The following is a 26,565-nucleotide window of genomic DNA, read 5'->3' as shown; positions in this document are numbered from 1 at the left end:
GAGGAACCTGACAGTAGAGTGGGCCATGGAAGAAAGGGAAAAAAGGCGGGGCATCAGGAGGAGGTGATAGGCAGGTGAGGCTGGAGTGGGGAATTGAAGAGGAAAGAGAGAATGAAAAAAGAAAGAGAAGAATAGGTCACCAAAACGAGAAACCGATGTTCATGCCATCAGGTTGGAAGCTATCCAGATGGATTATGAGTTATTGCTCCCCCACCCTGAGAGTGACCTCATCGTAGCTGAAGAGGAAGCCTAGGACCGACATGTTGGAATGGGAAAGAGGATAAGAATTAAAATGGCTGGCCACTTTTGGTGGATGGAGCAGAGACGTTTGACAAAGTGGTCACCCAATTTACATTAGATCAACAGATGCAGAGGTGCCCTGCATTGGGTGCACTCAATCCAACAGATTCGCAGGTGAAGTTATGTTTGGGACCCTGACTGGAGGTTAACATTCTGTTACTTGCAGGCCAGGGACACCTCATTAATATTTAGCTACAGGATGTCTCTTCTACATCTACTCCAGTATACCTATGTAATTAATAAATGCCTTAATAAAGAGATAAAGGGTAAAAGCTGGTTGGTAGCTTTCAAATCCCAAGACTGAATTTGGAAATTCTTACTTTTTGCTGCCTTGGAGCGAGTGCGAATTCCTTCATCGGCACTGAACACCTCCTCCCCTCTCACCATGATGTTCTGCAGTCGCTTATCATCTGTGTTTATACCATGTTGCAGAAGCTTACACATTGCAACAGTACTGTGGAGTAAACACACCCAGGTTAATAACCACTTCAGAAACATTAACAGTGAAATGCATCATTTACGTTAACAACCAATTCAGTCCAAGGATGAGCTGGGATCAGTCTACAAGTGACACCATGCTTTACAAGCCAACATAACATGCCCAAATCTCAATAACCATAACTAATTACACCCATCTGACCAATTAATCTAAAAGTCAGCATATCGTTGAAACATAGGAGGGAACTGGAGCACCAAGAAACAGAACATACAAACTTCTCCCACACTGCGCAGAAACTGAACTGTACTGTGATATTATTTGTTCTCCACATTCAAAGCAGAGCAATGCAGATGTTCCACTGGACTGAGCTTGGCTGATTGGTTAGACCAGGGGTCAGCAACCTTTACCACTGAAAGAGCCACTTGGACCCGTTTCCCACAGAAAAGAAAACACTGGGAGCCGCAAAACCCGTTTGACATTTAAAATGAAATAACACTGCATACAACGTTTTTTTTTGCCTTTATGCTATGTATAAACAAACTATAATGTGTTGCATTTATGAAATTGATGAACTCCTGCAGAGAAAACGAAATTACATTTCTGCATGCAACAAAAACATTTTGAACTCCGAAAAAAAGACATTGGGTTGAAAGTTACTTTTAAGTAAAATATTCAATGTCTATTTGAGTCCTTCTTGTATTTATGAAAAACGCCGAACTTAAATTTTCCGCCAGCAGCAAACCAAAAATAACGTCAGCCAGCTGTCATCCTGAAAAATGAAAGGACTATTTCACTGAACAATGAAAAAATATGAATATAAGTAAAATAATAGGCAATTAAAATATTTATCATACTTGGTTAATGGGATTTCTGCTCCTGGACCTCAGCGCACAGCGTCTGCACATCAGGGCTGTATGATGTCACCTTCATCTTTACACAGGATCGCAAGCTGTCATCTGTGAGGTTTTCAATATCACTCCATTTGTGTTTCTGAGCAAGAACGGCCTTCTGACGGGCAACATCTTCAAGGTCTGCTGTCAAGCGTCTAAACTTGGACACCCATATGTCTTTGTCGGCTATGTCGGCCAGTTCCATCTCAAGATCAGGTTGACTCACACCTGCCAATGCAGTCGTATTCAGTAGGGAAGGATCGATGCTTAAGGGAGTGACCGGGAAGGATAATGTGTTTTTTTCCTCTCTGAACTCACAGAAGCGTTTCCCAAACGATGTTTGCATTGCGATGATTGCAGAATGTAAATACTCCGAAATTATCATGTCGTGACCTTGTTTGAACTCTCTCAAATTGGGGAAGTGAGACAAAGTGCCTTTCTGTAAATCTCTGGCAAGCACTGTCAACTTGCGCTCGAATGCCAAAACATCCTCCAACATGTGCAGGGCTGTACGTCCTTTCCCCTGAAGAGCTGTGTTCAGCGTGTTCAGGTGCGCTGTCATGTCTACCATGAAGTGTAGCTTTTCCAGCCACTCTGGCTGTTCCAGCTCAGGAAAGGTGAGCCCTTTGCTGCGCAGGAAAGTTTTCACTTCTTCCAGACACGCGACAAAGCGTTTCAGCACCTTCCGTCTGGACAGCCAGCGATAAAAACACGTTGTAGCGGTGTCAGTAAACTGCAGTCAAAGATAGCTTTATTCGAACTAAACAGCCTTGCTTTTAAGCCTCCCTCAACCCAGCCCCCATGGACGCAGATGCTGCAAAAGACGCGTACTCACAAACCCCCGTAGGCTATCTCCCTTAGCCGGAATGCTGGCTAATTGTGAGCCGTTTCGGATGTGGCAGGAAATGTGTCGCTACACTTAGGTTGTACAAGATCACCATAATTACATTTCAAAAGCTAACAAACTAACATAAAATACATTTTAATTAAATACTGACCAATTATTTCCCAAAGCCACAGGGAGCCGCAGCACAGAGGTGAAAGAGCCACAAATGGCTCGGGAGCCGCAGGTTGCCGACCCCCGGGTTAGACTAAGGCTGGTGGCTCCCCAGGGTCAATCAGTTGTCATCAGATCAGGCAGTCTGATATGGACCCTGGGTTGGCGAATTGGTGAGACCAGAGTTTCAGTGAATTCTGTGCAGGGTAACGTAATTAGTGTTAATAATTCCACCATTTCACATTGTGTTGGGCTTCAGAGGCTGGTATGATGTGATGACATAATTATGTGAAGTATTGCGACCGTGTTTTGTGTTCAGTGTTTGGTGTACAATCAAGGAGTTGTTATGACTCTTCTTAAACATAAAACGGCTCTGCTTCATTTTTAATTACGAAAACAAACATTGCGATCATTCAAAATGAGTATAACATTCTCAAAAGGGTGGATCTTTAGGGTGTGTTCCCAAATTGTAAAATATCTGCACAGGACTTTAACATGGGGAAGTTGAAGCATCCAGCCACCACCACACAGTCTTTGACAGTTCGGGGTCAGGGTCCAGTGGCACGGAATTCAGGATGACAAGACTTCATTGTTGTAGCCTTTCTCCACCGTTACGATGCATCATAATCTTCTACCAGCTACATGGCTGAGGTCTTGGTTAGATCACTCTTGACCTTACCACCATGGATGGCCCTACCAGGAGCAAAGCTCCAGACAACATTGCTCTCGGGATCTTGAGAAGTCACAAGCCCCTCCATCATGACAAGGTGATGATCCTCGGAGAATTATTATTTCTATGCATTACTGCTCAAGTTTCAAGTTAGCAGAACTCAGAATGGATTAAATGGGCCAAAGGGCCTATTTCTGTGCTGCAGTACTCTATAAAACAAACAGACATACAAGTGCCATTAGGCTATTTGGCAAATCAAGTCTGCTCCAACAGTCCATCATGGCTGATTTGTTAATTGGGGCACATTGAGACCAGCAAATTTTGGCCCAATTAAGCAGCTATCCCAGTTAGCTGAAATTTCATGGTAATAGGTAAAAAGGTATAAAAATAGACAAACTGTACTTAAATGAAATACAGAACAAATGAGAACATTACCAATACATCTACAGTACTATAAAACTTTGTACTAGTTCCCAATAATTATCAAGAGGAATTCCTCCAGTGTATGCAATGACCAAAATCAGCAGTGACTGCAGATAATGGACTGACTTCATTCAATGCTATTGACGAATGCATCCTGCAAATCATTATTTTCATTGTAACATTCAAGCTGATTGTCGATACCTTCAACTTCTTCGTAGTTTCTAACTTGTCACTTCTACTTCTAACCATTTCTATGTCTGAATGCTTGAAACCACAGTAAGCCAAACAGCTCCAAATTGCCGTACTACTTATTTCTCAACAACTACCAGTGACAAAAATCACTGCTTTTTGAATACAAACACACAGAACTGATGCCATTTTAAAACTGTCTGCTCTAAGCAGTGCTGTGCCTAATGACTCTACTTTGGCAACAGTCCCACATCCCAAATAAACAAACGGAATCCCAGCAGATTTCTCAATTCACGTTTGTTCTTTACCTCAGATAAGCGACTGCCCTGATCAACCAATGACCCAATTAACCAGAATCCACAGATTTACCATCCTCTGGTTAAAGAAATGCCTTCTCATCTCCATTCTAAAGGGAAGTCCTTGTACTCTGAGGCTCTATGACTCTGTTCACTTCATACGAATGATGCATGCCTCTGAGTGACCACCACCTCCCCTGCCCAAATCCCACCTCCAGTATCAGTGCATTTGCTCAAACTCTTGAGAGTTCAACTGAAGACACACCTACCTGACTTTGCCCTCGTACTGTCCGTAGAACAGAGGCTGCCGGGTGGTCCATTCAGACATGACGAACTCCAGTGCAGGTTTGCCAGTGGGTCCAGGCAGGCTGCAGAGAAACTCCAACAGAGGCTCCAGCTGATTGTGGACAAGGTGCGCAAACACCATAATCAGAGACTAAAGAAAGCAAACAACAGTGAACATTTCCATCAAAGGAAAAAATACACCACAGAGTATGCTGCCCAACCTCTTCAGAATTAAAATCAATGGGTAGCAATAGAGCTGAACTCTACTAAAGATCTATTTCTGCACTTCTTGGATCTGCACTCCCTAGTAGTTTGCCTACACTAATTGTTAACCCTCTTGTTAGACATACTCTGCGCATATGGGTCCAGTTTAGAAAATTTAATAGTTTCCATTGTTTTTCCCTTTCTAGTCCTATTTTACATAATCATCTTTTTTTTTTACCTTCTATGCACGATTCAACATATCTTTTATTTGTGATAAATTAGTACCTTTGCCCCCTTTGATAGAATTAGAACGGCTTGGGAGCATGACTTAAGTATTTCCTTATCTGATGTGGTCTGGGTCTCAATTCCCAAGTCAGTTAACTCAACTTCTTTTTGTGCTCACCACTGTCTTTTACAGTTTAAGATAGGGCTCACATGTCCAAATCTAAATTGTCCCGATTTTACCCTCAACATTAGTCCTGTTTGTGATAAGTGCAAAAGTGGCGAGGCTTCTCTTATTCATATGTACTGGCCCTGCCCTAGTCTAGAAAAATTTTGGAGAGATGTTTTCCTAACCTTATCCCATATTCTGAATCGCCACTTGGAACCTAACCCTCTGATTGCACTTTTTGGTTCCTTGGCTGAGACAGATATACATTTGAGTCCGACTAAACGTCGAACGTTATCGTTTGCTTCTCTTCTGACTAGACGTTTAATTCTTCTTAGGTGGAGAGATATTGCCCCATCCACGCATGCTCAATGGCTTAATGATATTATGTCCTGTTTAGACCTTGAAAAAATTCACTACTCACTTCTTAATTTGGACATAAAGTTTCACAAGGTGTGGGGACCTTTCCTTGAATATTTTCATAACTTTTCTTTAGATTAAGTTTTTTTTTCAGTCCCTTATTTTCAGCTTTTTTCCCTTGGTAGTAGGTATTATTATCTTTTGTTCTTATTTTCATGTACAGGTTTGGGGGTCTGAATATTCTGATTTATATTTCCTACATTTTACTGTGGTTGGTCTGGAGTTTTTCTTCTTGCGGGAGGAGTGGGTACTAACTTTACACGACTTTAGTTTGGGTGCTTTTTTTTACCATTATTTTGAATCATATTATCATTGTATGTTTATCTTGCACTGTTATTTTGGTTTTGGGGTTTTTGTTGTTGTAGTGTTAAGGAAATGCACAAAAAAAATTAAAATCAGGTTTAATATCGCTGGTCTATTTCATAAGCTTTGTTGTTTTACGGTAGTAATTGCAATATGTAATAAAAAGAACTATATATTACAATAAGTATATATGAAGAAAGAATATTAAATTAAATAAGTACTGTAAAAAGAGAGGGGAAAAATACCATGATATTCATGGATTCATTGTCCATTTTGAAATTTGACGGCAGCAAGGAAGAAGCTGTTCCTAAAATATTTAGTGTGTGTCATCAGGCTCCTCCACCTCCTCCTTGATGGCAGCAATGAGAAGAGCGCATGTTCTGGATCATGGGGGTCCTTAATGATAGATGCCACCTTTTTGAGGCATTGCCTTTAAGAAGGTATCTCGATACCGGGGAGGCTAGTGCCCATGATGGAGCTGGCTGAGACTGCAAATTTCTGCAGCTTTTTCCAATCCTGCGCAATGGCTCCTCCACACCAGAAGGTGATGCAACGAGTCACAATTCTCTCCACTGTGCAACTGTGGTTTCACAACCCCTGTAGTTCCTGTCATTAAGAATCATGCCTAACCTACCACCTCAAAATTTTAAAGTAAATTTATTATCAAAGCATATATGTATATATTTCACCATATACCACCTTGACACTCATTTTCTTGCAGGCATTTACAGGAAAAAAGATATATAATAGTTAATGAAAAAATATTAATTAACAATGACTGACAACCAACCAATGTGTAAAAGAAGATAATCAGTGCAAAAAATTTTAAGTAGACAAATAATACTAAGAACCTGAGTTGTAGAGTCCATAGGTTATGGAATCTGTTTGCTGTTGAGGTGAGTGAAGTTATTCACGCTGGTTTAGGGGATTTAACTTTCCCACCCTATCACAGTATTTGTTTCCTTGCTCACCTGACTCAACTAGTTTAACCTAGCATATACAATGCCTATAAAAAGTATTCACCCTCCCCCCCCCCTTAGAAGTTTTCACATTTTATTATTTTACAACATTAAACCAAGTGGATTTAATTTGGCTTTTTTTTTTGACACCGATCAACAGAAAAACTCTTCTGTCAAAATGAAAACAGATTTCTACAAGGTGATCTAAATTAATTACTAATATAAAAACACAAAATAAGTACTGCATAAGTAATTCACCCCCTTCATTATGACACACCAAATCATCACTGGTGCAGCCAATTGGTTTTAGAAGTCACATAATTAGATAAATGGAGATCTGTTTTTGGAGACCTTTGTGCAACCAAGGTGTTTCAATAGACTGTAGTAAAAGTACACATGTAACTGGAAGGTCCAGCTGCTGGTGAGTCAGTATCCTGGCAAAAACTACACCATGAAGACAAAAGAACATTCCAGGCAACTCATTGAAGTTATTGAAAAGCACAAGTCAGGAGATGGATACAAGAAAATTTCCAAGCCACTGAATATTCCTTCAAATCAATCTTCAAGAAATGGAAAGAATATGACATCTGTTAAATCTGCCTAGAGCCGGACATCCTCAAAAATAGAGTGACCGTACAAGAAGGGGACTAGTGAGGGAGGTCACTAAGAGACCTTTGACAATTCCGGAGGAGTTACAAGTTTCAGTAGCTGAGGTGAAAAACTGTTGCCCAGGTGCTTCATCACTTGCAGCTATCCACACAGACTCAAGGCTGTAATTGCTGCCAAAGGTGCAACTACTAAATACTGATTTGAAGGAGGTGAGTAATTATGCAATTAATTATTTTGTGTTTAATAATTGTAAAATTTAGACCAATTGGTAGAGATTTGTTTTCAATTTGACATGAAAGCCTTTTCTGTTGATCAGTGTAAAAAGTCAAATTAAATCCACTGTGATTCAATGTTGTAAAACAATAAAACATGTCAACTTCCAATGGTGGTGAATATGTTTTATAAGCACTGTATTGGCTGACATCCAATTTTTCGAGTATTGTGTGCAGTTGTGGTCACTACCTACAGAAAAGATATCAATAAGATTGAAAGAGTACAGAGAAAATTTACAAGGATGTTGCCGGGAATTGAGGCCCTGGGTTCGAGGATAGGGTGAATAGGTTATGACTTTATTTCCTGGAACGTAGAAGACTGAGGGGAGATTTGACGCAGGTATACAAAATTATGAAGGGTATAGATAGAGTAAATACAATCAGGCTTTTTCCCGTGGTTGAGTGAGACTAGAACTAGAGGTCATATGTTAAGGATGAAAAAATGAAAACCTAAGGGTGGGGGAAGAACATCTTCATTCAAAAGATGGCATGAGTGTGGAATGAGCTACCAGCTTAAGTGATGGATGTGGGTTTGACTGCAACATTTAAGGTAAGTTTGGATAAATACATGGATGGGAAGGGTATGGAGGGCTATGGTCCAGGTGTGAATCGATGGCGCTTAGATGAGCAGCTCACCACAGACTAGATGGGTTGAAAGGCCTGTTTCTGTGCTCTCTGCCTCTTTGACCTTCTTAACTCTGCTGCAGGAAACAACAAATATGTACCGCCCTTTCAGTGAAGATAAAGCAAAGTGCCCTTACACATATTTGGAGATTTGTTACAATCTGACCATAAGATGTAAGACGTAAGAGCAGCATTAGGCCATTCAGTCTTCCGAGTCAGCTCCACCATTTGAATTTGGGTGATTTATTATCCCCCTCAACCCCATTCTCCTGTCTTCTCCCCAACACCCTTGCTAACCAACCTCTGCTTTAAATATCCCCAATGACGCCCTCCACGGCCATCTGCAGTAACGTATTCCAAATTCAACACCCTCTGGTTAAAGAAATTCCTTCTCATTTCTGTTCAAAAGGGACATCCCTCTTTTCTGAGGCTTTGCCCTCTGGTGCTAGGCTGCCCCACTAGAGGAAACATCCTCTCAATATCCACTCTATCTAGGTCTTTCAATATTTGTCGGGTTTTAGTGAGACCCCCCCCACTTATTCCTTTGAACTCCAACAAGTACAGGCCCAGAGCCATCAAGAACTCCTCATACATCTCATACATTAACCTGTTCATTTTCTGGGATAATTTTTGTGAATCTCCCCTGGAACATTTCCAATATCAGCACATCTGTTCTCAGACAAGGGACCCAAAACTGCTCACTATACTCTGTGTGGTCTGCCCAATGCCTTATAAAGCTTCAGTATCCTTGATTACAATCTGCTTTGATGCTTTTCCAGGTTTCAACAAGTCTTCCATTCAATATATAGCCCATTTGCGTTAATTGGGATACACCAGGACCAGTATATTTTGGCCCAATTAAAAAGCTATCACAAGAACTAAATGAGCATTTTCCATCAGTCTTCACTGTGGAAGACACTAGCAGAGTGCCAGATGTTGAAGGATGTGAGAGAAGAGAGGTGAATGCAGTTACTATTAGAGGGGAGAAGGTGCTCAAAAAGCTGAAAAACCTAACAGTACATAAGTCACCCAGATCAGATGAACTGTAGGAATTGTGGAGGCATTAGTAATGATCTTTCAAAAATCATTGGACTCTGTGATGGTGCCAGAGGACGGGAAAATTGCAAGTGCCACTACACTTTTTAAGAAAGAAGGAAGGCAGCAGAAAGGAAATTATAGACCAGATAACATGATCTCAGTGGTTGGGAAGATGTCGCAGTCAACTGTTAAGGATGAGGTAATGGAGTTCTTGGTGAGTTAGGCCAAGATAGGACTAAGTCAGCATGGATTCTTAAGGGAAAATCTTGTCTGCGAACCTGTTGCAATTCTTTGAGATTACATGTAGGATATATAAATGGGGTGCAGTAGATGTTGCATATTTGGACTTTCAGAAGGCCTTTGACAAGTTGCCACACATGAGGCTGCTTAACAAGTATTACAGGGAAGTTACTGGCATGGTCAGAGCATTGGCTAATTGGTAGGAGGCAATGAGTGGGAATAAAAGAATACTTTCCAGATTGGCTGCCAGTTACTTGTGGTGTTCTGCAGGGGTCAAAACAGAGAGAAAATCCAAAAATCTGAGATGTGAAGAGATTTGAGTCCTTGTGCAGAACACCCTAAATATTAACTTGCAGGTAGTCACTGGTGAGGAAGGCAAATAAAACATCAGCATTCATTTCAAGAGGTCTAGAATATAAGAGCAGAGATGTGATGCTGAGGCTTTATAAGGCACTGGTGAGGCCTCACCTCAAGTATTATGAGCAGTTTTGGGCTCCTCATCTAGCATTGTACTGGGTTCACAAGGATGTTTCCAGGAATGACAGGGTTATCATATGAGGAACGTTTGATGGCTCTGGGTCCATACTCACTGGAATTCTCTGTGTTCTGTACTCTTCTGAGCCAGCATGCCTTTCTGACTCACTAGTTCACAATACTGCAACTCTGTAACACCCCCACTGCATCACAGAAATGGCCTCTTTTGCAGAGTTCCGGCTCCCACCTGCATGACAGTGAGAGTCTCTGCTTGTTGCATCTTGCTGAGGATTGCTCGCAGGATCTGGTCGAGGTTCTCCCCCAGCTGTGAGCCCGCCTTAGAGATGAGAGTAGAAATCAGGCGCCCCACAAACGCTGCTGTGCATTCTGTACTGCGGGGGTCCAGAAGCTGGCTGACCACTTGCATGACATACCAGAGCCCGTTGTGACCCTGCTCATCATGCCACTGCGCTATCTGTTCCATTGCGACAGCCACATAGGCCCGCAGACACTCGCCACCATTCTGTAAAAGAACACACCCCGGATTTAGAGATTTCACTGTATCCAATGCACTGAGTAGTATAAACAAATACATTTTTTCTGCAATCATTCAAAAAAATTCAGTGGGTTCCAGTTAATTGGGACACATCCGGACCAGTAAATTTTGACTCAATTAAGCAGAGGTCCCAATTAGCCGATTTCAGGGAAATAATTAAAAGGTATATAAAAAAAGACAAACCAACATTTAACTGAGTAACAAATTATGCATTCAAATGGAATACAGAACAAATTAAAACACTACCTATACTATTACTGTACTATAACACTGTGTATTAATTCCTATTAGATATCAACAGGGGAATTCATCCTGGGTGCACTGCTGTGCTCTTTTGATTGATTGTAAATGAACAAAATCAGCTCAAACATTTAGTGCAAATAATGAACTGCCTTCATACAAAGTTTTTGACGATTGCATCCTCCAAATCTTGATTTTCATTGTAACTTACAAGATGATTGTTGATACCTTTAAATTTTATGTGATTCCGACCTTGCTAAAGTGATCCCTCCTGGCTGCTTCTGGCATCCCCAATCCTGAATGCTTGAAACAGCAGTGAACCAAAACAGTTCTAATTTGTCTTATTGCTTATTTCTTGCCATTGATCAGTGACTAAAATTACTGCCTATTGAACACAAACAAGCAACTAGCACTCTTCAAGATCAGTTTGCTCTAAGTACAGTGTAGTGTCTATACTGATGCAAGTTAGAAACTGTTTGGCAACATCTTCTATCTCAATCAAGCAGCATAGTGCCCCAAATAAATGAAGGGACTCCTTGCTATTTTCTTGATTAGTTTTTGTTCTATAAGAGTTGTCCCAAATAAGACCACAAGACATAGGAGCAGAATTAGGTCATTCGACCCACCAAGCCTGCTCTGCCATTTCCTCACGGCTGATCCATTTCCCTCTCAACCCTCTTCTTGTCTTCTGTCGTCTCCCCATAACCTTTCACATCCTGACTAATCAAGAACCTAACAATCTCCACCTTAAATACACCTGGCCTCCACAGCCACCTGTGGCAAAGAATTCCAGATTCATTACCCTCTGGCCAAAGAAATTCCACATCTCTGTTCTGAGGTTGTACCCTCTGGTCCAAGACTCACCCACTATAAGAAACATCCTCTCCACATTCACTTTATGTAGGCCTTTCAAAATTCAATACTTTTCAATGCAATCCCCGCCCACCCATTCTTCTCAATTCCATGAGTACAGATGAAGGACCATTAAACGATCCTCATATGATAAGCCTTTCATTCCCAGAATTATTTCCATGAACTTTCTCTGAAATCTTTCCAATGTCAGCACATCCTTTCTAAGGGGTAAAAACTTGCTCAGAATCATCCAAGTGTGGCCTCACCAGTGCTTTGCAAAGTTTCAATGTTACATCCTTGCTTTTATATTCCTGGTCCTCTTGAAATGAATGCTAAATTGCATTTGCCTTCCTCACCACAATCAACCTGCAAATTAACAATTAGGGAATCCTGCATAAGGACTCCCAAGTCCCTTTATGTCTCAGTTTTTTTGTATTTTCTCTCAATTTAGAAAACAGTCAAGCCTTTCATTCCTTGGGATTCCCATACTGTTAAAGGTCTAGATGGGCTAGAGTTTGTGAAATGTGTTCAGGAAAGTTTTCTAAATCAATATATAGATGTACCAACTAGGGAGGATGCAATATTAGATCTCCTATTAGGAAATGAGTTAGGGCAGAAGTGTGTGTAGGGGAACACTTTGGTTCCAGTGATCATAATGCTATTAGTTTCAACTTGATCATGGATAAAGATAGTTCTGGTCCTCGGGTTGAAGTTCTAAACTGGAAAAAGGCCAAATTTGAAGAAATGAGAAAGGATCTAAAAAGCGTAGATTGGGACAGGTTGTTCTCTGGCAAGGATGTGATTGGTAAGTGGGAGGCCTTCAAAGGAGAAATTTTGAGAGTGCAGAGTTTGTATGTTCCTGTCAGGATTAAAGGCAAAATGAATAGGAATAAGGAACCTTGGTTCTCAAGGGATATTGGAACTCTGATAAAGAAGAGAGAGATGTATAACATGTACAGGCAACAGGGAGAAAATAAGATGCTTGAGAAGTATAAAAAGAGTAAGAAAATACTTAAGAAAGAAATCAGGAGGGCTAATAGAAGACATGAGGTTGCTTTGGCAGCCAGGGTTAAGGATAATCCTAAGAGCCTCTACAGGTATATTAAGAGCAAAAGGATAGTAAGGGATAAAATTGGTCCTCTTGAAGATCAGAGTGGTCGGCTGTGTATGGAACCAAAAGAAATGGGAGAGATATTAAATGAGTTTTTTGCATCTGTATTTACTAAGGAAACTGGAATGGAGTCTATGGAAACAAGGCAAACAAGTAGGGAGGTCATAGAACTTATACAGATTGAAGAGGAGGAGGTGCTTGCTGTCTTGAGCCAAATCAGAGTAGATAAATCCCCAGGAGCTGACAGGGTATTCCCTCGGACCTTGAAGGAGACTAGTGTTGAAATTACAGGGGCCCTAGCAGAAATATTAAAAATGTTGATATCCACGGGTCAGGTGCCGGAGGATTGGAGGATAGTTCATGTAGTTCCGTTGTTTAAAAAAGGCTCAAAAAGTAAGCTGGGAAATTATAGGCCAGTAAGTTTCACATCGGTAGTAGGTAAATTATTGGTTGGAATACTAAGAGATAAGATCTACAAGTATTTGGATAGACAGGGGCTTATTAGAAAAAGTCAACAGGCTTTGTGCATGGTAGGTCATGTTTAACCAATCTATTAGAGCTTTTCAAGGAAGTTACCAGGTAAGTGGATGAAGGGAAGGCAGTGGATGTTGTCTACATGGACTTCAGTAAAGCCTTTGACAAGGTCCCGCATGGGAGGTTAGGAAGATATAGTCGCTAGGTATACATGGAGAGGTAGTAAATTGGATTAGGCATTGGCTCAATGGAAGAAGCCAGAGAGTGGTAGTGGACGATTGCTACTCCGAGTGGAGGCCTGAGACTAGTGGTGTGCCACAGGGATCAGTGCTGGTTCCATTGTTATTTTTCATCTATATCAATGATCTGGATGATAATGTGGCAAATTAGATCAGTAAATTTGCTGATGATACAAAGATTGGAGGTGTAGTGGACAGTGAGGAAGTTTTCAAAGCTTGCAGAGGGATTTGGACCAGTTGGTGGAATGGGCAGAAAAATGGCAGATGAAGTTTAATGCGGACAAGTGTGAGGTATTGCACTTCGGAAGATCAAACCAAGGTAGAACATACAAGGTAAATGGTAGGACACTGAGGAGTGCAGTAGAACAGAGGGATCTGGGGGTACAGTTACAAAGTTCCTTAAAAGTGGCTTCACATGTAAAGAAAGCTTTTGGTACATTGGCTTTTATAAATCAAAGTATTGAGTATAAGAGTTGGAAAGTAATGGCGAGGTTGTATAAGGCATTGGTGAGGCTGAGTTTGGAGTATTGTGTGCAGTTTTGGTCACCAAATTACAGGAGGGATATTAATAAGGTTGAAAGAGTGCAAAGAAGGTATACAAGGATGTTGCCAGGACTTGAGAAACTGGGTTACAGAGAAAGGTTGAATAGGTTAGGATTTTATTCCCTGGAGTGTAGGAGAATGAGGGGTGATTTGACAGAGGTGTATAAAATTATGATGGGTATAGATAGAGTGAATGTAAGCTGGCTTTTTCCACTGAGGCCAGGGAGAAAAAACCCAGAGGTCATGCATTAAGGGTGAAGGGGGAAAGGTTTAAAGGGAACATTAGAGGGGCTCCTTCACACAGAGAGTGGTGGGAGTGTGGAATGAGCTGCCAGATGAAGTGGTGAATGTGGGCTCACTTTTGACATTTAAGAAAAATTTGGACAGGTATATGGATGAGAGGGGTTTGGAGGGATATGGCCCAGGTGCAGGTCAGTGGGACTAGGCAGAAAAATGGTTCGGCACAGCCAAGAAGGGTCAAAAGGCCTGTTTCTGTGGTTCTTCAACCAAGGTGCACTTCCATCTGCCATTTCTTTGCCCATTCTCCTAATCTATGTCCTTTTGATTAAATTATTTCTTCAAAACTACCTTCAGATCGTTTGCAAACTTTGCAACAAGGCCATCAATTCCATCATCCAAATCTTTGACAAATAACGTAAAAAGAATTGGTCCCAACAGAGACTCCTGTGGAACACCACTAGTCACGGGAAGCCTGTCAGAAAGGGCTCCATTTATTCCCATTCTTCGCCTCTTGCCAATCAGCAACAGCTTTATCCACGCTACAACCTTTCATTTAATAATACAGGCTTGTAGCTTAAGCACTCATATGTAGCACCTTGCAAAGGCCTTCTGAAAATCCAATTACACAACATTAACCGATTATCCTTTGACTGTCCTACTTGTTATTTCCTCAAAGAATTTCAACATGTTTGTCAGGCAAGATTTTCCTTAAGGTAACCATTCTGACTTTGCCTATTTTATCATGTGCCTCCAAGTACACTGAGACCTCATTCTAAATAATCAACTCCAACACCTTCCTAACCACAGAAGTCAGACTAACTGGCCTATAGTTTTCTCTCTTCTGTCTGTCTCCCTTCTTAAAGAGTGGAGTGACATTTGCAATTTTCTAGTCTTCCAGAACCATTGCAGAATCTAATGATTCCTGAAGACCATTACTAATGTCTCCTCAATCTCTTCGGTCACTTCTTTCAGAACTCTGGGTCCAGGTGACTTCTCTGCCTTCAGACCTTTCAATTTCCTAAGAACCTTCTCTCCAGTAATGGTAGCTTCACATGCTTTATGAGCCAACACCTGGAACTTCTGCCATACTGCTAGTGTCTTCTATCGTGAAGACTGATGCAAAATACATATTTAGTTCGTCCGCTATTTCCTTGTTTCCCATTACTACCTTTCTAGCATTGATTTGCACCGGTCCAATATCCACGGTCAACTCCCTTTTAAACTTAATGTGCCTAAAGAAACTTTTGGTATCCTCTCTGATATTATTGGCCAACTTACTTCTGTATTCCATCGTTACCTTCTTGATGATTTTTTAATTGCCTTCTGTTGGTATTTACAAGCTTCCCAATCCTCTAACTTCCCACTACTCTTTGCTCTGTTGTATGCCCTCTCTTTGGCTTTCACTTCTCTTGCTGGCCATGGATGTAACAGCTTTCCTTTGGAATACTTCTTTCTCTTTGGGATGTATATATCCTCTGTCTTCCAAACTGCTTGCAGAAATTCCAGCAATTGCTGCTCTGCCGTCATCACTGCCAGTGTTCTTTTCCAATCAATTCTGGGCAACTCCTCTATCATGCCTCTGTAATTCCCTTTACTTCACTGTAATACTGATACATTTGACCTCTCCTTCTCAAGTTTCACGGTGAATTCGATCATGTTATGATCACTTACCCCTAAGGGTTTTTTTTAACCGTAAACTCTCTAATCAATTCTGGTTCATTGCATTACACCCAATCCAGAAAAGCTGATCCTTTCATGTGCTCAACCACGAGCTGCTCTAAATAGCCCTATCATAGGAATCTTTCCCCTTGTAATCTAGCACCAACCTGATTTCCCCAATCTACCTGCATATTAAAGTTCCCCATAACTATTGTAACATTGCCCTTTTGGCATGAATTTTCAATCTCCCATTGTAATTTGTAGACTACATCCTTACTACTGTTGAGGGGTCTGTATACAACTCTCATTATGGTCTTTTTACCCTTGCAGTCCCTAAGCTCAATTCACAATGATTCAACATCTTCTGGCCCTATGTCACCTCTTCATAATGATTTTTTTTACTACTAACAATGCAACACTGCCCCCTTTGCCTTCTTGCCTGTCCATTCGATACCATGTGTATCTTTGTACATTAAACTTCTAGCTATAATCTTTCAGCCATTATTCAGTGATGCCTACAACATACCTACCAATCTGCAAATGTGCTGCAAATTCACCTACCTCATTCAGATACAATTCAGATACCTACTGCACGCATTCAGATACAACACCTGTATTCACCCCTTTCAATTTTGTTGCACCATGCTCAACTCAAAGATTAGTATCTTTGTCTGAGGTCTGGCTCCATAATCTCTCCACGAACTGTTCTGACACTCTAGTTCCCATCTCCCTGCAACTCTAGTTTAAACCCCACAGTGCAGCATTAACAAACCTTCCCGCTAGGATATTCATCCCCCTCCAGTCAGGTACAAACCATCCTTCTGTACAGGTCCCACCTTTCCTGGAAGAGAGACCAAAGATTCCTTTCCTCTGCCTCCCTCCCTCCCTTCTTGAAGAGTGGAGTGCCATATGCGATTTTACAGTTCTGCAGAGCCATTCCAGAATCTAGTGATTCCAGAAAGATTATTACTAATGCCTCCACATCTCTGCGATAACTCTTTCAAAACCCAGTTTCATCTGGTCCAGGCAATTTCTCTACCTTCAGACATTTCAATTTCCCAACCACCTTCCCCTAGTAATAGCAGCTACTCGCTTCTGCCCTCACAGTTTTGAACTTCTGGCACTCTGCTGTCTTCCACAGTGAAGGCTGGTGCAAAATACTTATTCAGTTTGTCCCTCAGTACTATCTCTCCAGCGTAATTTTCCATTAATAAATAAGTGAATGTCCCAATTAATTGATGGTATTGTAGTTAGTTTGGCATCCTCATTGTGCCTGGTCAAATTCTAACCCGGTAGTACTGTAAACACATGCAAATTAATTTTTGAAGCAATCATACAATAGTAGACAATTGAATATTGTTTTTACCAAGTCCCTGTCACTCAGCCAGGGACAGCCCCAAGCCCAGCTGTGAAAGCCGGAGGGTTGTGCATGGGGCTAGGGCCTCATCCTGTAAAAACCCAGCACTACCGAAATGCTAACAGAAGCCTTGAAAACCTCATCCCTGGGAGAAGGCGGCTACTTCAAGAAAATGGGCTACACCTGGAAACAACTTGAAAGACTGCCCAAGACAGAGGACTCTAAATAGCCTTATCATAGATACTCTAGAAATATCCCCCCCCCTCCCCCCCGGGTAATCTAGCAGCCTATACCCCAGTAAGGCTGATGGACTTAAGCAAGTCTCTGTAAACATTGTTACCATCTATCCTGTATCTAGTCAAATTTTAACCCTGTAAGGATTTTATATCTATTCGATCCAGAGGTTTAGAAGTCAAGAATGAGGCACAAGTAGGAAGTATATTTTAAAGGAAGGACATGGAAACTTTAGAGGAGATTTACCAGGATGCTGCCTGGACAAAAGAGCATTTCTAGTGAGGTTAGGTTGAGCAGGCGATGGCTTTTCTCTTTGGAGTAAAGATGGATGACAGGTGACAAGTATTGGGGAATGTAAGAGGTAGTTTTTTTCTTACACAAAAAGTAGCAAGTCCATTGAATGCCCTGCCAATGCTGGTGGTAGAGGCAGGTACATAATTTTAAGATGAATTGAAGAAAGCATATACCAGAGATAACTTTATTACACAGAGATGTGTGGGTGTGTGGAATGCACTGCCAGGGGTGACAGTAGAGGCAGATACATTAGAAACATTTAAGACACTAATGCAGGAACCTGGATAAGAGAAAAATGGAAGGCTATGTAGGAGGGAAGGGTTAGATTGAGATCTTCGAGTAGGTTAAAAGGTCAGCACATCATCATGGGTCTAAAGGCTTGTCCTATCCTAGAATGTTCAATGTCTAAAACTTGTTGCTTGCAGTTGTTTTATTAACCATATAACAACTACAGCACTGAAACAGGCCATCTTGGCCCTTCTTGTCCATGCTGAATGTTTACTCTTACCTGCACTCAGCCCATAACCCTCCATTCCTTTCCTGTCCATATACCTATCCAATTTTACTTTAAATGACAATACTGAACCTGCCTCTACCACTTCTACTGGAAGCTCGCTCCACACAGCTACCACTCTCTGAGTAAAGAAGTTCCCCCTCATGTTACCCCTAAACTTTTGCCCCTTAACTCTCAACTCATGTTGCTTGTTTGAATCTCCCCTACTCTCAATGGAAAAAGTATTGCAAGAGCAAAGCAAAATAGAAAGACAACAATGGTGAATCAGAGGACAGGAGTGAGAGAAGTAACTTACTCAGTCGGCAAGGGTGCATTAAAAAGCAGTGTTTCGCTGGAATTTTGGCACTTGAATATCGGGGTTCATTAGGCAGTACAAGTTAAAATAAGGCTGGTCCAAGCAGAGAGGCTTTTGTTGGAGTGGACAGTGTTAAGAGTGGGGATTTTAAGGCTTCAACAAGGAGAGGCTTGAATGAGAGAAGGCAAATATCTGTAGTTAGATTTTTTTTTCAATTTATTTATTGTTTCCTTCTATATAATTGCATAGCTAGACCAGTAGGGATGTCATGCAGGATAGCTGGATGCTCTTCTTGCAGGATGTGGGAAGGCATGGAGACCTCCAGTGTCCCTGATGACTTCACCAGCAATAAGGGCAGCTTCTAACACTCCGCATTAAGGAATTGGAGCTGGAACTGGATAAACTCCAGATCATTCGGGAGGCTGAGGAGGTGACAGGCAGGATGGAAAGAGAGGTAGTGACACCCAAGGTGCAGGACACTGGAAACTGGCTGACAGACAGGAGGCTGAAAGGGGTTAAACAGTCAAGTGTGGAGTAACCATTTCCCACATCAACAGGTATACCATTTTGGATACTGCTTGGTGGTAGTGGGGGGTTTACCTATCAGAGGTAAGTCACAGCAGCAAGATCACTGCCACTGAGTCTGGCTCTGTGGCTCAAAAGGAAAATGGGGAGATGTGGGGAGCTGTGGTGATAGCAGATTTGTTAGTTCGGTAAAAAGAAAGGAGGTTCTGTGGACGAGAACAAGATTCCTGGGTGGTATGTTACCTCCCGGGTGCCGGCTCCGGGACTTCTCGGATCAAGTCCTCAGCATTCTTTAAGTAGGAGGGTGAACAACTTGAGGTCGTAATCCATATAGGTACCAATGACATCAGCAGGAAGAATGATGAGGTGCTGAGTTAAAGCACAGGACCTCCAGGGCTGTGATTGCTACCCATGTCACATGCTAGTGAGGCCAGTGATAGGAAGGTTATACATTTTACCACATGGCTAGGCAGTTGGTGTAGGAGGGAAAGCTTCAATATTTTGGATCATTGGGCTCCCTTCCAGGTAAGGGGGACCTGTATAGAAGGTTTGCGCCTGAACTGGAGGGGGTAGGTGGGGAGGGGTTTAAAATTAGAGTTGCAGGGAGATGGGAACCAGAGTGCCAGAACAGATACTAAAGTGGTTGTGGAGCCAGATGTTGCTAAGACCTCAAAGTCAGGAAACAAAAGGCTGAGCATGGTGGGATGAACATTCTGAGTTGTATATATTTCAATGCAAGAAGTACTGTAGAAAAGGCAGATGAGCTCAGGGCATGGACCAACACTTAGAATTAGGATATTGTAGCTACTAGCAAGACTTGGCTGAAGGAGGGCAGTTCAATATTCCAGGTTCCATTGTTTTAGATGTGATAGAGCAGGAGGGATTAAAGATGGCGTTACTAATCAGTGAAAATCTCACGGCAGTGCTTAGTCAGGACAGACTGGAAAACTCAGCTGGTGAGGCTTTACTGATGGAACTGAGGAATAAGAAATGTATGCTCAAGTCAATGGGGCTATATTACAGACCACCCAACAGTTTGGGGGGATTCTGAAGAACAAATTTGTAGAGATTACAGACTGTTGCAAGAAACACAACATTGTGATAGTAGTAGGTGATTTTAACTTTCCACATATTGACTGGGACTCCCATACTGTAAGGAACTAGATGGAATCGAGATAGGGCTTGTCAAATATGTTACGGAAAGTTTCCTTAATCAGTACATAGAAAAGGCAGTGACTTGCAGCAGTTTTGAGCAGTAGCCAATTAGAGAGATCAGAAGCTTGAGAAAACATTTACAAGCAAAAGAAAATCTGGAGAGCAACACACACAAAATGCTGGCGGGATTTTTCATCAACCAACTTCTCAGCTCTTTACTTCTCCCCTCCTGGTTTTACTATCACCCTGTGCTTCTTCCTCCCCTCCTCCATCTCCCAACTCCAACTCCTCAGTTTTTTTATTCTCCAGTCCTGATGAAGGGTCCTTGGCTGAAACTTTGACTGTACTCTTTTCCATCGATGCTGCCTGGCTGGCCGAGTTACTCCAGCCTTTTGTGTGAAGTCATAGTTCACTCAGGATCACAGATAGAGTAAAAAAGGCAGCAACTTGTGGCAATTTTGGAGCTCTGAGCGTCAGCTAATCAGCATTCTGGATTGATTAGCAAGAACAAAATTAAAAGTAAGGCTGGGCAAGTGGAGCAGCTATCATTGGGATGACAGAGTTAGAGTGGTTATTTTGAGGCTTTAGCTGTTCAAGGCGTCAGTTAGAGAGGGAAAAAAAACTATAGGTAGAGTTTTTCTCCCCCCTCTTCTTTACAGTTGCACAGTTTGAACCGTAGAGATGCCAGGCAGCCTAGTAGAATGCTCCTCTTGCGAGATGTGGGAAGGCAGAGAGACCTCCAGTGTCCCAAACGACTGCACCTGTGAGGAGCACCCGGATGCAGCTTCTAACACCCCACTTTAATGAGTTGGAGCTGGAATTGGATGAACTCCAGATCATCCGGGAGGCTGCATGTGTGACAGTAGGACATATAGAGAGGTAGTTACACCTAGGGTGCAGGTTGCAGGAAATCAGGTGACAGGAAGGGGAAAAGGGTTAGTGACCATCCCCTTCACTTTGGATATTGTTGGGGTGGGGGTGGGGTGGCCAAGCAGAGGGGAAGGAACAGCAGTCAGGTCTCTGGCATTGAACCTGACTCTGTGATTCAGAAGAGAAGTGGGGGAGAAGAGGTGAGATGTGGTGATAGGGGATTCATTAGTTACGGGAACAGAAAGATGATTCTGTGGACGAGAATGAGATTCCCGGATAGTATGCTGCCTCTCAGGTTCCAGGGTCCAGGACACCTTGGATTGAGTCCTCAGCATTCTTAAGTGGGAGGGTGAACTGCCAGAGGCCTTGGTCCATGTAGGTATTGTTGCCATTAGTGAGAATTGGATGCAGGAAGGACCGGACTGGCAGTTCAATATTCTGGGGTTCCACTACTATTCAGGGGAAATGTCACGGCAGTGCTCAATCAGGACAGACTGGAGAACTCGTCTAGTGAGGTGGACTGAGGAATGAGAAAAGCATGACCACATTACTGGGGTTACATTACAGACCACCCAGCACTATGACGGATTTAGAGGAATTAATTTGTAAAGATCGCAGACTGTTGCATGAAATATAAGTTTGTTACAGTAGGTGATTTTAGCTTTCCATGAATTGAGTGGGACTCCCATTCTGTAAAAGAACTTGATGGGATAGTTTGTCAAATGTGTTCAGGAAAATCCTCCTTATTCAGTACATAGGACCATTAAGGAAATTCTTGGCATGCTGGCCATCACAGATTAAATACTGAGCACAGGAATAAGATTCAAAGAATATAGAGAAAATTTACAAGAATTCCCTCTACAACTAGAGGCCATGGGTTAAGGGTAAAAGCTGAAATATTTAAGGGAAACATGAGGGTAAACTTCTTCACTCAGAGGGTGGTGAGAATGCAGAACAAGCTGCCAGCGCAAGTGGTTGATGTTATTTCAATGAAGTTTGGATAGGCATGTGGATGGCAGGAGTACGGAGAGCTGTGTTCTGGGTGTAGGTTGATGTGTCTAGGCAGTTGAAATGGTTCTTCACAGACTGGATGGGCCAAAAGACTTGTTTCTGCGACTCTTTTGCTAAGAGAAAGCTGCTGCAATTGTCTCATACCTAGAATACAGATAAATAAAATTCCAGTGCTAACAATTAGCCCATAAAATAGCCAGGTTCAAGTGGCGTGACACTTGCTGCAGAAAACCTGAGAAGCTTCATCTGTACCACAATTGCTTAAAAGTTCACTGAGCCACTGCAAGTATATAAGTGCTTGTATAAAAATACCAACAAGGAAAGTTAAATTGCAAGAGCACCATGGTAGTGTAGTGGTTAGGGCAGCGCTAATACAGCTGGGGAATTCAGAGTTCAATTCTGGTGCTCTCTGTAAGAAAGTCTGTACATTCATGTGCGCTTGAGTTTCTTCCGGGTGCTCCAATTTCCTCCCACATATCAGTAGGTTAATTGGTCATTGTAAATTGTCCTGTGAATAGGGCTATGGTTAAATTGGTGCTTCAGCTCAGCAGGCTGGAATTGCATTTTCTGCGCTGTATCTTTAAATACATACAAATAATGAAAATTTTGGGTCAGGGTGGTGAAAGGCAAAGCACTCATTCCATACTAACCTCACAATGTCATTTTAGGTATGCAGTCTCAAGTTTCTAACTTCTTCACCCTCCCCAATCCCTGTGCTCCAATCCCCCTACCACTGTTCAGCTAACTGCAGACCCCAAAATTAATTTCAAACTGTGTCTACCTGCATGGTGGCGTAATCATCTGTGTGTAGCGTACACTGAGCCACAACAGGGAATGCCTGGCAGATGAGAGCCTCCGATAGCGGCTGCTTGGTGTTCCTCACAACAGTCGTCAGGATATCAATGGCAGTCTGCAAGCGGTTACAAAATGGTGTCAATATAAGTTTAATTCCAAGGAGAACTCAATCAATGCAATGATATATCTGTGGGGAATACTCACTGCACAGAGCCCGGAGGGCAATTTATCAGACGGAGCGTGCATGATGCTGACAAGAGTTGGAATTAACCTCATCTGCATGGGACCCTGGCAACCCTCAATCTGTGCAAGTTCCTTGAAAATATCTTGTGCCAGAGATGCTACAACTGGATCTGGAGATTCAGATTAAACGATCTGTCAGTAAAACCACTCGTAGACACCTTACAAATTAATGTGCATTAAATGTAGTTATTTATTGATACAGCACAGATCAGTCCCTTCTGGCATCATGAGCTGCACTGCCCAGTAACACACCTACAGTGCCTATAAAAAGTATTCACCTCCCACCCCCGGAAGTTTTCATGTTTTATTGTTTTACAACATTGAAACACAGTTGATTTAATTTGGCTTTTCTGATCCTGATCAACAAGAAAGACTTCATGTCAAAGTGAAAACAGATCTCTACAAAGTGATCTAAATTGATTACAAAAACAAAAATAACTGATTGCATAAGTATTCACTACCTTTAATATGACACACCAAATCATCACTGTGTGCAGTCAAGGTGTTTCAATTGATTGTAGTAACAATATACCTGTATCTGGAAGGTCCAACTGCTGCAAAAACTACATAAGGAAGATTGAGATGGGAGAGACTGCACATACTACTGTTGCCCGGGTGCTTCACCAGTTGCAGCTTTATGGGAGAATGGTAAAGAGAAAGCCACTATTGAAAAAACTCACATGAAATCTTGACTACAGTTTACCAGAAGGCACGTGGGCGTCTCTTAAGTCAGCTGGAAGAAGGTTCTGTCGTCTGATGAAACCAAAATTGAGCTTTTTGGCCATCAGACTGAACATTAAGTTTGACATCATGTTATGGGGATACAGCAGGCCCTGGAAGGTTTGTGAAGGTACAGGGTAAAATGAATGCAGCAAAATACAGGGAAATCCTGTAGGAAAACCTGATGCAAAATCTGCAAAAGAGCTGTGACTTAGGAAAAGATTTGTTTTCCAGCAAAACAATCACCCCAAGCATAAAGCCAGGAATGGCTTAAAAACAACAAGTTAATGTCTTGGAGTGGCCAAGTCAGATTCCAGAGTATTGGTAAAGCCAAATTTGGAATATTGTGTGCAGTTCTGGTCACCGAATTATAGGAAAGATATCAATAAATTAGAGAGAGTGCAGAGACAATTTACTAGGATGTTACCTGGGTTTCAGCACTTAAGTTACAGAGAAAGGTTGAACAAGTTAGGTCTCTATTCATTGGAGCGTAGAAGGTTGAGGGGGGATTTGATCGAGGTATTTAAAATTTTGAGAGGGATAGATAGAGTTGACGTGAATAGGCTGTTTCCATTGAGAGTAGGGGAGATTCAAACGAGAGGACATGATTTGAGAGTTAGGGGGCAGAAGTTGAAGGGAAAAACGAGGGGGTATTTCTTTACTCAGAGAGTGATAGGTGTGTGGAATGAGCTTCCTGTAGGAGTAGTAGAGGCCAGTTCAGTTGTGTCATTTAATGTAAAATTGGATAAGTATATGGACAGGAAAGGAGTGGAGGGTTATGGGCTGAGTGCGGGTAGGTGGGACTAGGTGAGATTAAGAGTTCGGCACGGACTAGGAGGGCCGAGATGGCCTGTTTCCGTGCTGTGATTGTTATATGGTTATAGCTCAATCTAATTTAGAATTTGTAGCTGGACTTGAAAAGAACTGTTCACTCATGATTCCCATGCAATTTGACAGAGCTTGAGCAGTTTTGTAAAGCAGAATGGGGAAAAATTGTCGTGTCCAGATGTACAAAGCTGATAAGAGACCTAGCCACACAGAATCAAGGCTGTAATTGCTGCCAAAGGCACATCTACTAAATATTGTCTTGAAAGGGGTGAATACCTATGCAATCAATTATTTTGTGATTTATATTTGTAATTAACGACACAAAAGGGTCTTTTCTGTTGATCAGCATCAGAAAAGCCAAATTAAATCCTCTGTGATTCAATGTTGTAAAACAAGAAAGCTTCCAGTGGGGGGGGGGGGGGGGAGATGAATACTTTTTATAGGCATTGTATTTAACCCGAGTCTAATCACGGGTCAGTTTACAATGAGCAATTAACCTTCAAACCAGTACGTCTTTGGATTGTGGGAGTAAACAGGAACACTTGGAGGAAACCTACAAGCTCATAGGTAGGACATACAAACTTCTTACCGACACCCCGTGCTGCAACAGTGTCACGTTAACTACTACACTACCATGGTACCTTACTTCACTGGATTTACTGATGAAAGAATCTGTAGAGCAGTGGAATATCGCTGGCACCGACTAGGCAAACGTTAACTTGGTTTCACACTCCACCTTTCCAGCGCTTTTTGTTTTTATCACTCATCTTGGTGCTAATTAAAATGATTCCCAGACAACAGTCACCAAAGACTCCAGCAAATTTCTGCAGATGTACTGTGGAGAGCATTCTGACTGGTTGTATCACTGTCTGGTCTGAAGGAGGCACTGCAAAGGAGCAGAAAATTGCAAACTCAGCTGGCTCCACCATGAGCATCAGCCTCCCTGTCATCAAGAACACCTTCAAAAGACCTCAAAAATGTGGCATCCATCACTAAGGACCCTTATCTCCCAGCATATGCCCTCTTCTCATTACTATCATCGGTGAAGTGGTACAGGGGCCTGAAGACACACATTAAACATTTTAGGAACAGCTTCTTCCTCTGCCATCAGATTTCTGAAGGGACAATGAACCAACTGACGAACATTCCTTATTACTTCTGCTCTCCCTTTCCATTACTTATTTAAATTTTTAATACATGTAATCCTTTCATCAGGCTTATATGCAAACTTGTTACCTCTGCTAACAGCCACGTGACTCAGAAATGAAAAGGCCACTTTTCATAAACAATATATATCTAAGGGTTGGTATGATTTAGGGTTCAACCAAACAGGAACGTCATGATGTTCAGATTAAAGAAACCTTAATTTGAATGCTGTGTAAATACTGCCCATACACAATTATCGTTCAGAACGAAATAACAGATTGCACACGGCATAAAATAATAAAGAAAGCATATTTACTAATTTCAACTCTATCAGTTAGTAAGAGAAAGAAAGAAAGAAAAAAATTAAAAGGGCCCATTACAGTTAGACCAGGCAAAATATGTATGACCGTTGGCACTCGTCTCTTCGCCACACTTTGAACTTCCCTCGAAGGCCATCTCCAACAAACTGGCTCTCTCAAGAGCACTGGCCCTTTTTCCTTGGAGCCATTCATCTACAGAAGAAACTTCACGCAACATCTTCCATTCTGTTCCACTCCACAGCTTCCACCAAAAGACTCAGACCAGACTGCTGTCCATGACAAATCTCTTTCCATCCTGTGCTCTCTAGAGCTTTCTCCAGGTCC

At 41.9% G+C, this 26,565-nt stretch overlaps 1 protein-coding gene across 2 annotated transcripts in view; it reads right to left on the bottom strand.

Annotated features, from left to right (window-relative positions):
• Positions 1–26,565, bottom strand: part of ipo9 (importin 9) — a 149,990-nt gene that overhangs the window by 27,076 nt on the left and 96,349 nt on the right. Inside the window, exons 16-20 of one of the 2 annotated variants that reach the window (XM_059950510.1) lie at positions 23,189–23,337; positions 22,971–23,099; positions 10,268–10,543; positions 4,474–4,640; positions 621–754 (exon numbers count right to left, since the gene is read on the bottom strand). In XM_059950510.1, the coding sequence (XP_059806493.1) occupies positions 621–754; positions 4,474–4,640; positions 10,268–10,543; positions 22,971–23,099; positions 23,189–23,337 (855 nt within the window). Of the gene's footprint in view, positions 1–620; positions 755–3,320; positions 3,506–4,473; positions 4,641–10,267; positions 10,544–22,970; positions 23,100–23,188; positions 23,338–26,565 lie in introns of those variants that run through there. The other variant, XM_059950511.1, reaches the window with a different exon arrangement.

This window comes from Hypanus sabinus, chromosome 25 (genome assembly GCF_030144855.1).
Source record: "Hypanus sabinus isolate sHypSab1 chromosome 25, sHypSab1.hap1, whole genome shotgun sequence".
Taxonomy (NCBI): Eukaryota; Metazoa; Chordata; class Chondrichthyes; order Myliobatiformes; family Dasyatidae; genus Hypanus; species Hypanus sabinus.
This window is presented reverse-complemented; position numbering and strand designations above follow the sequence as displayed.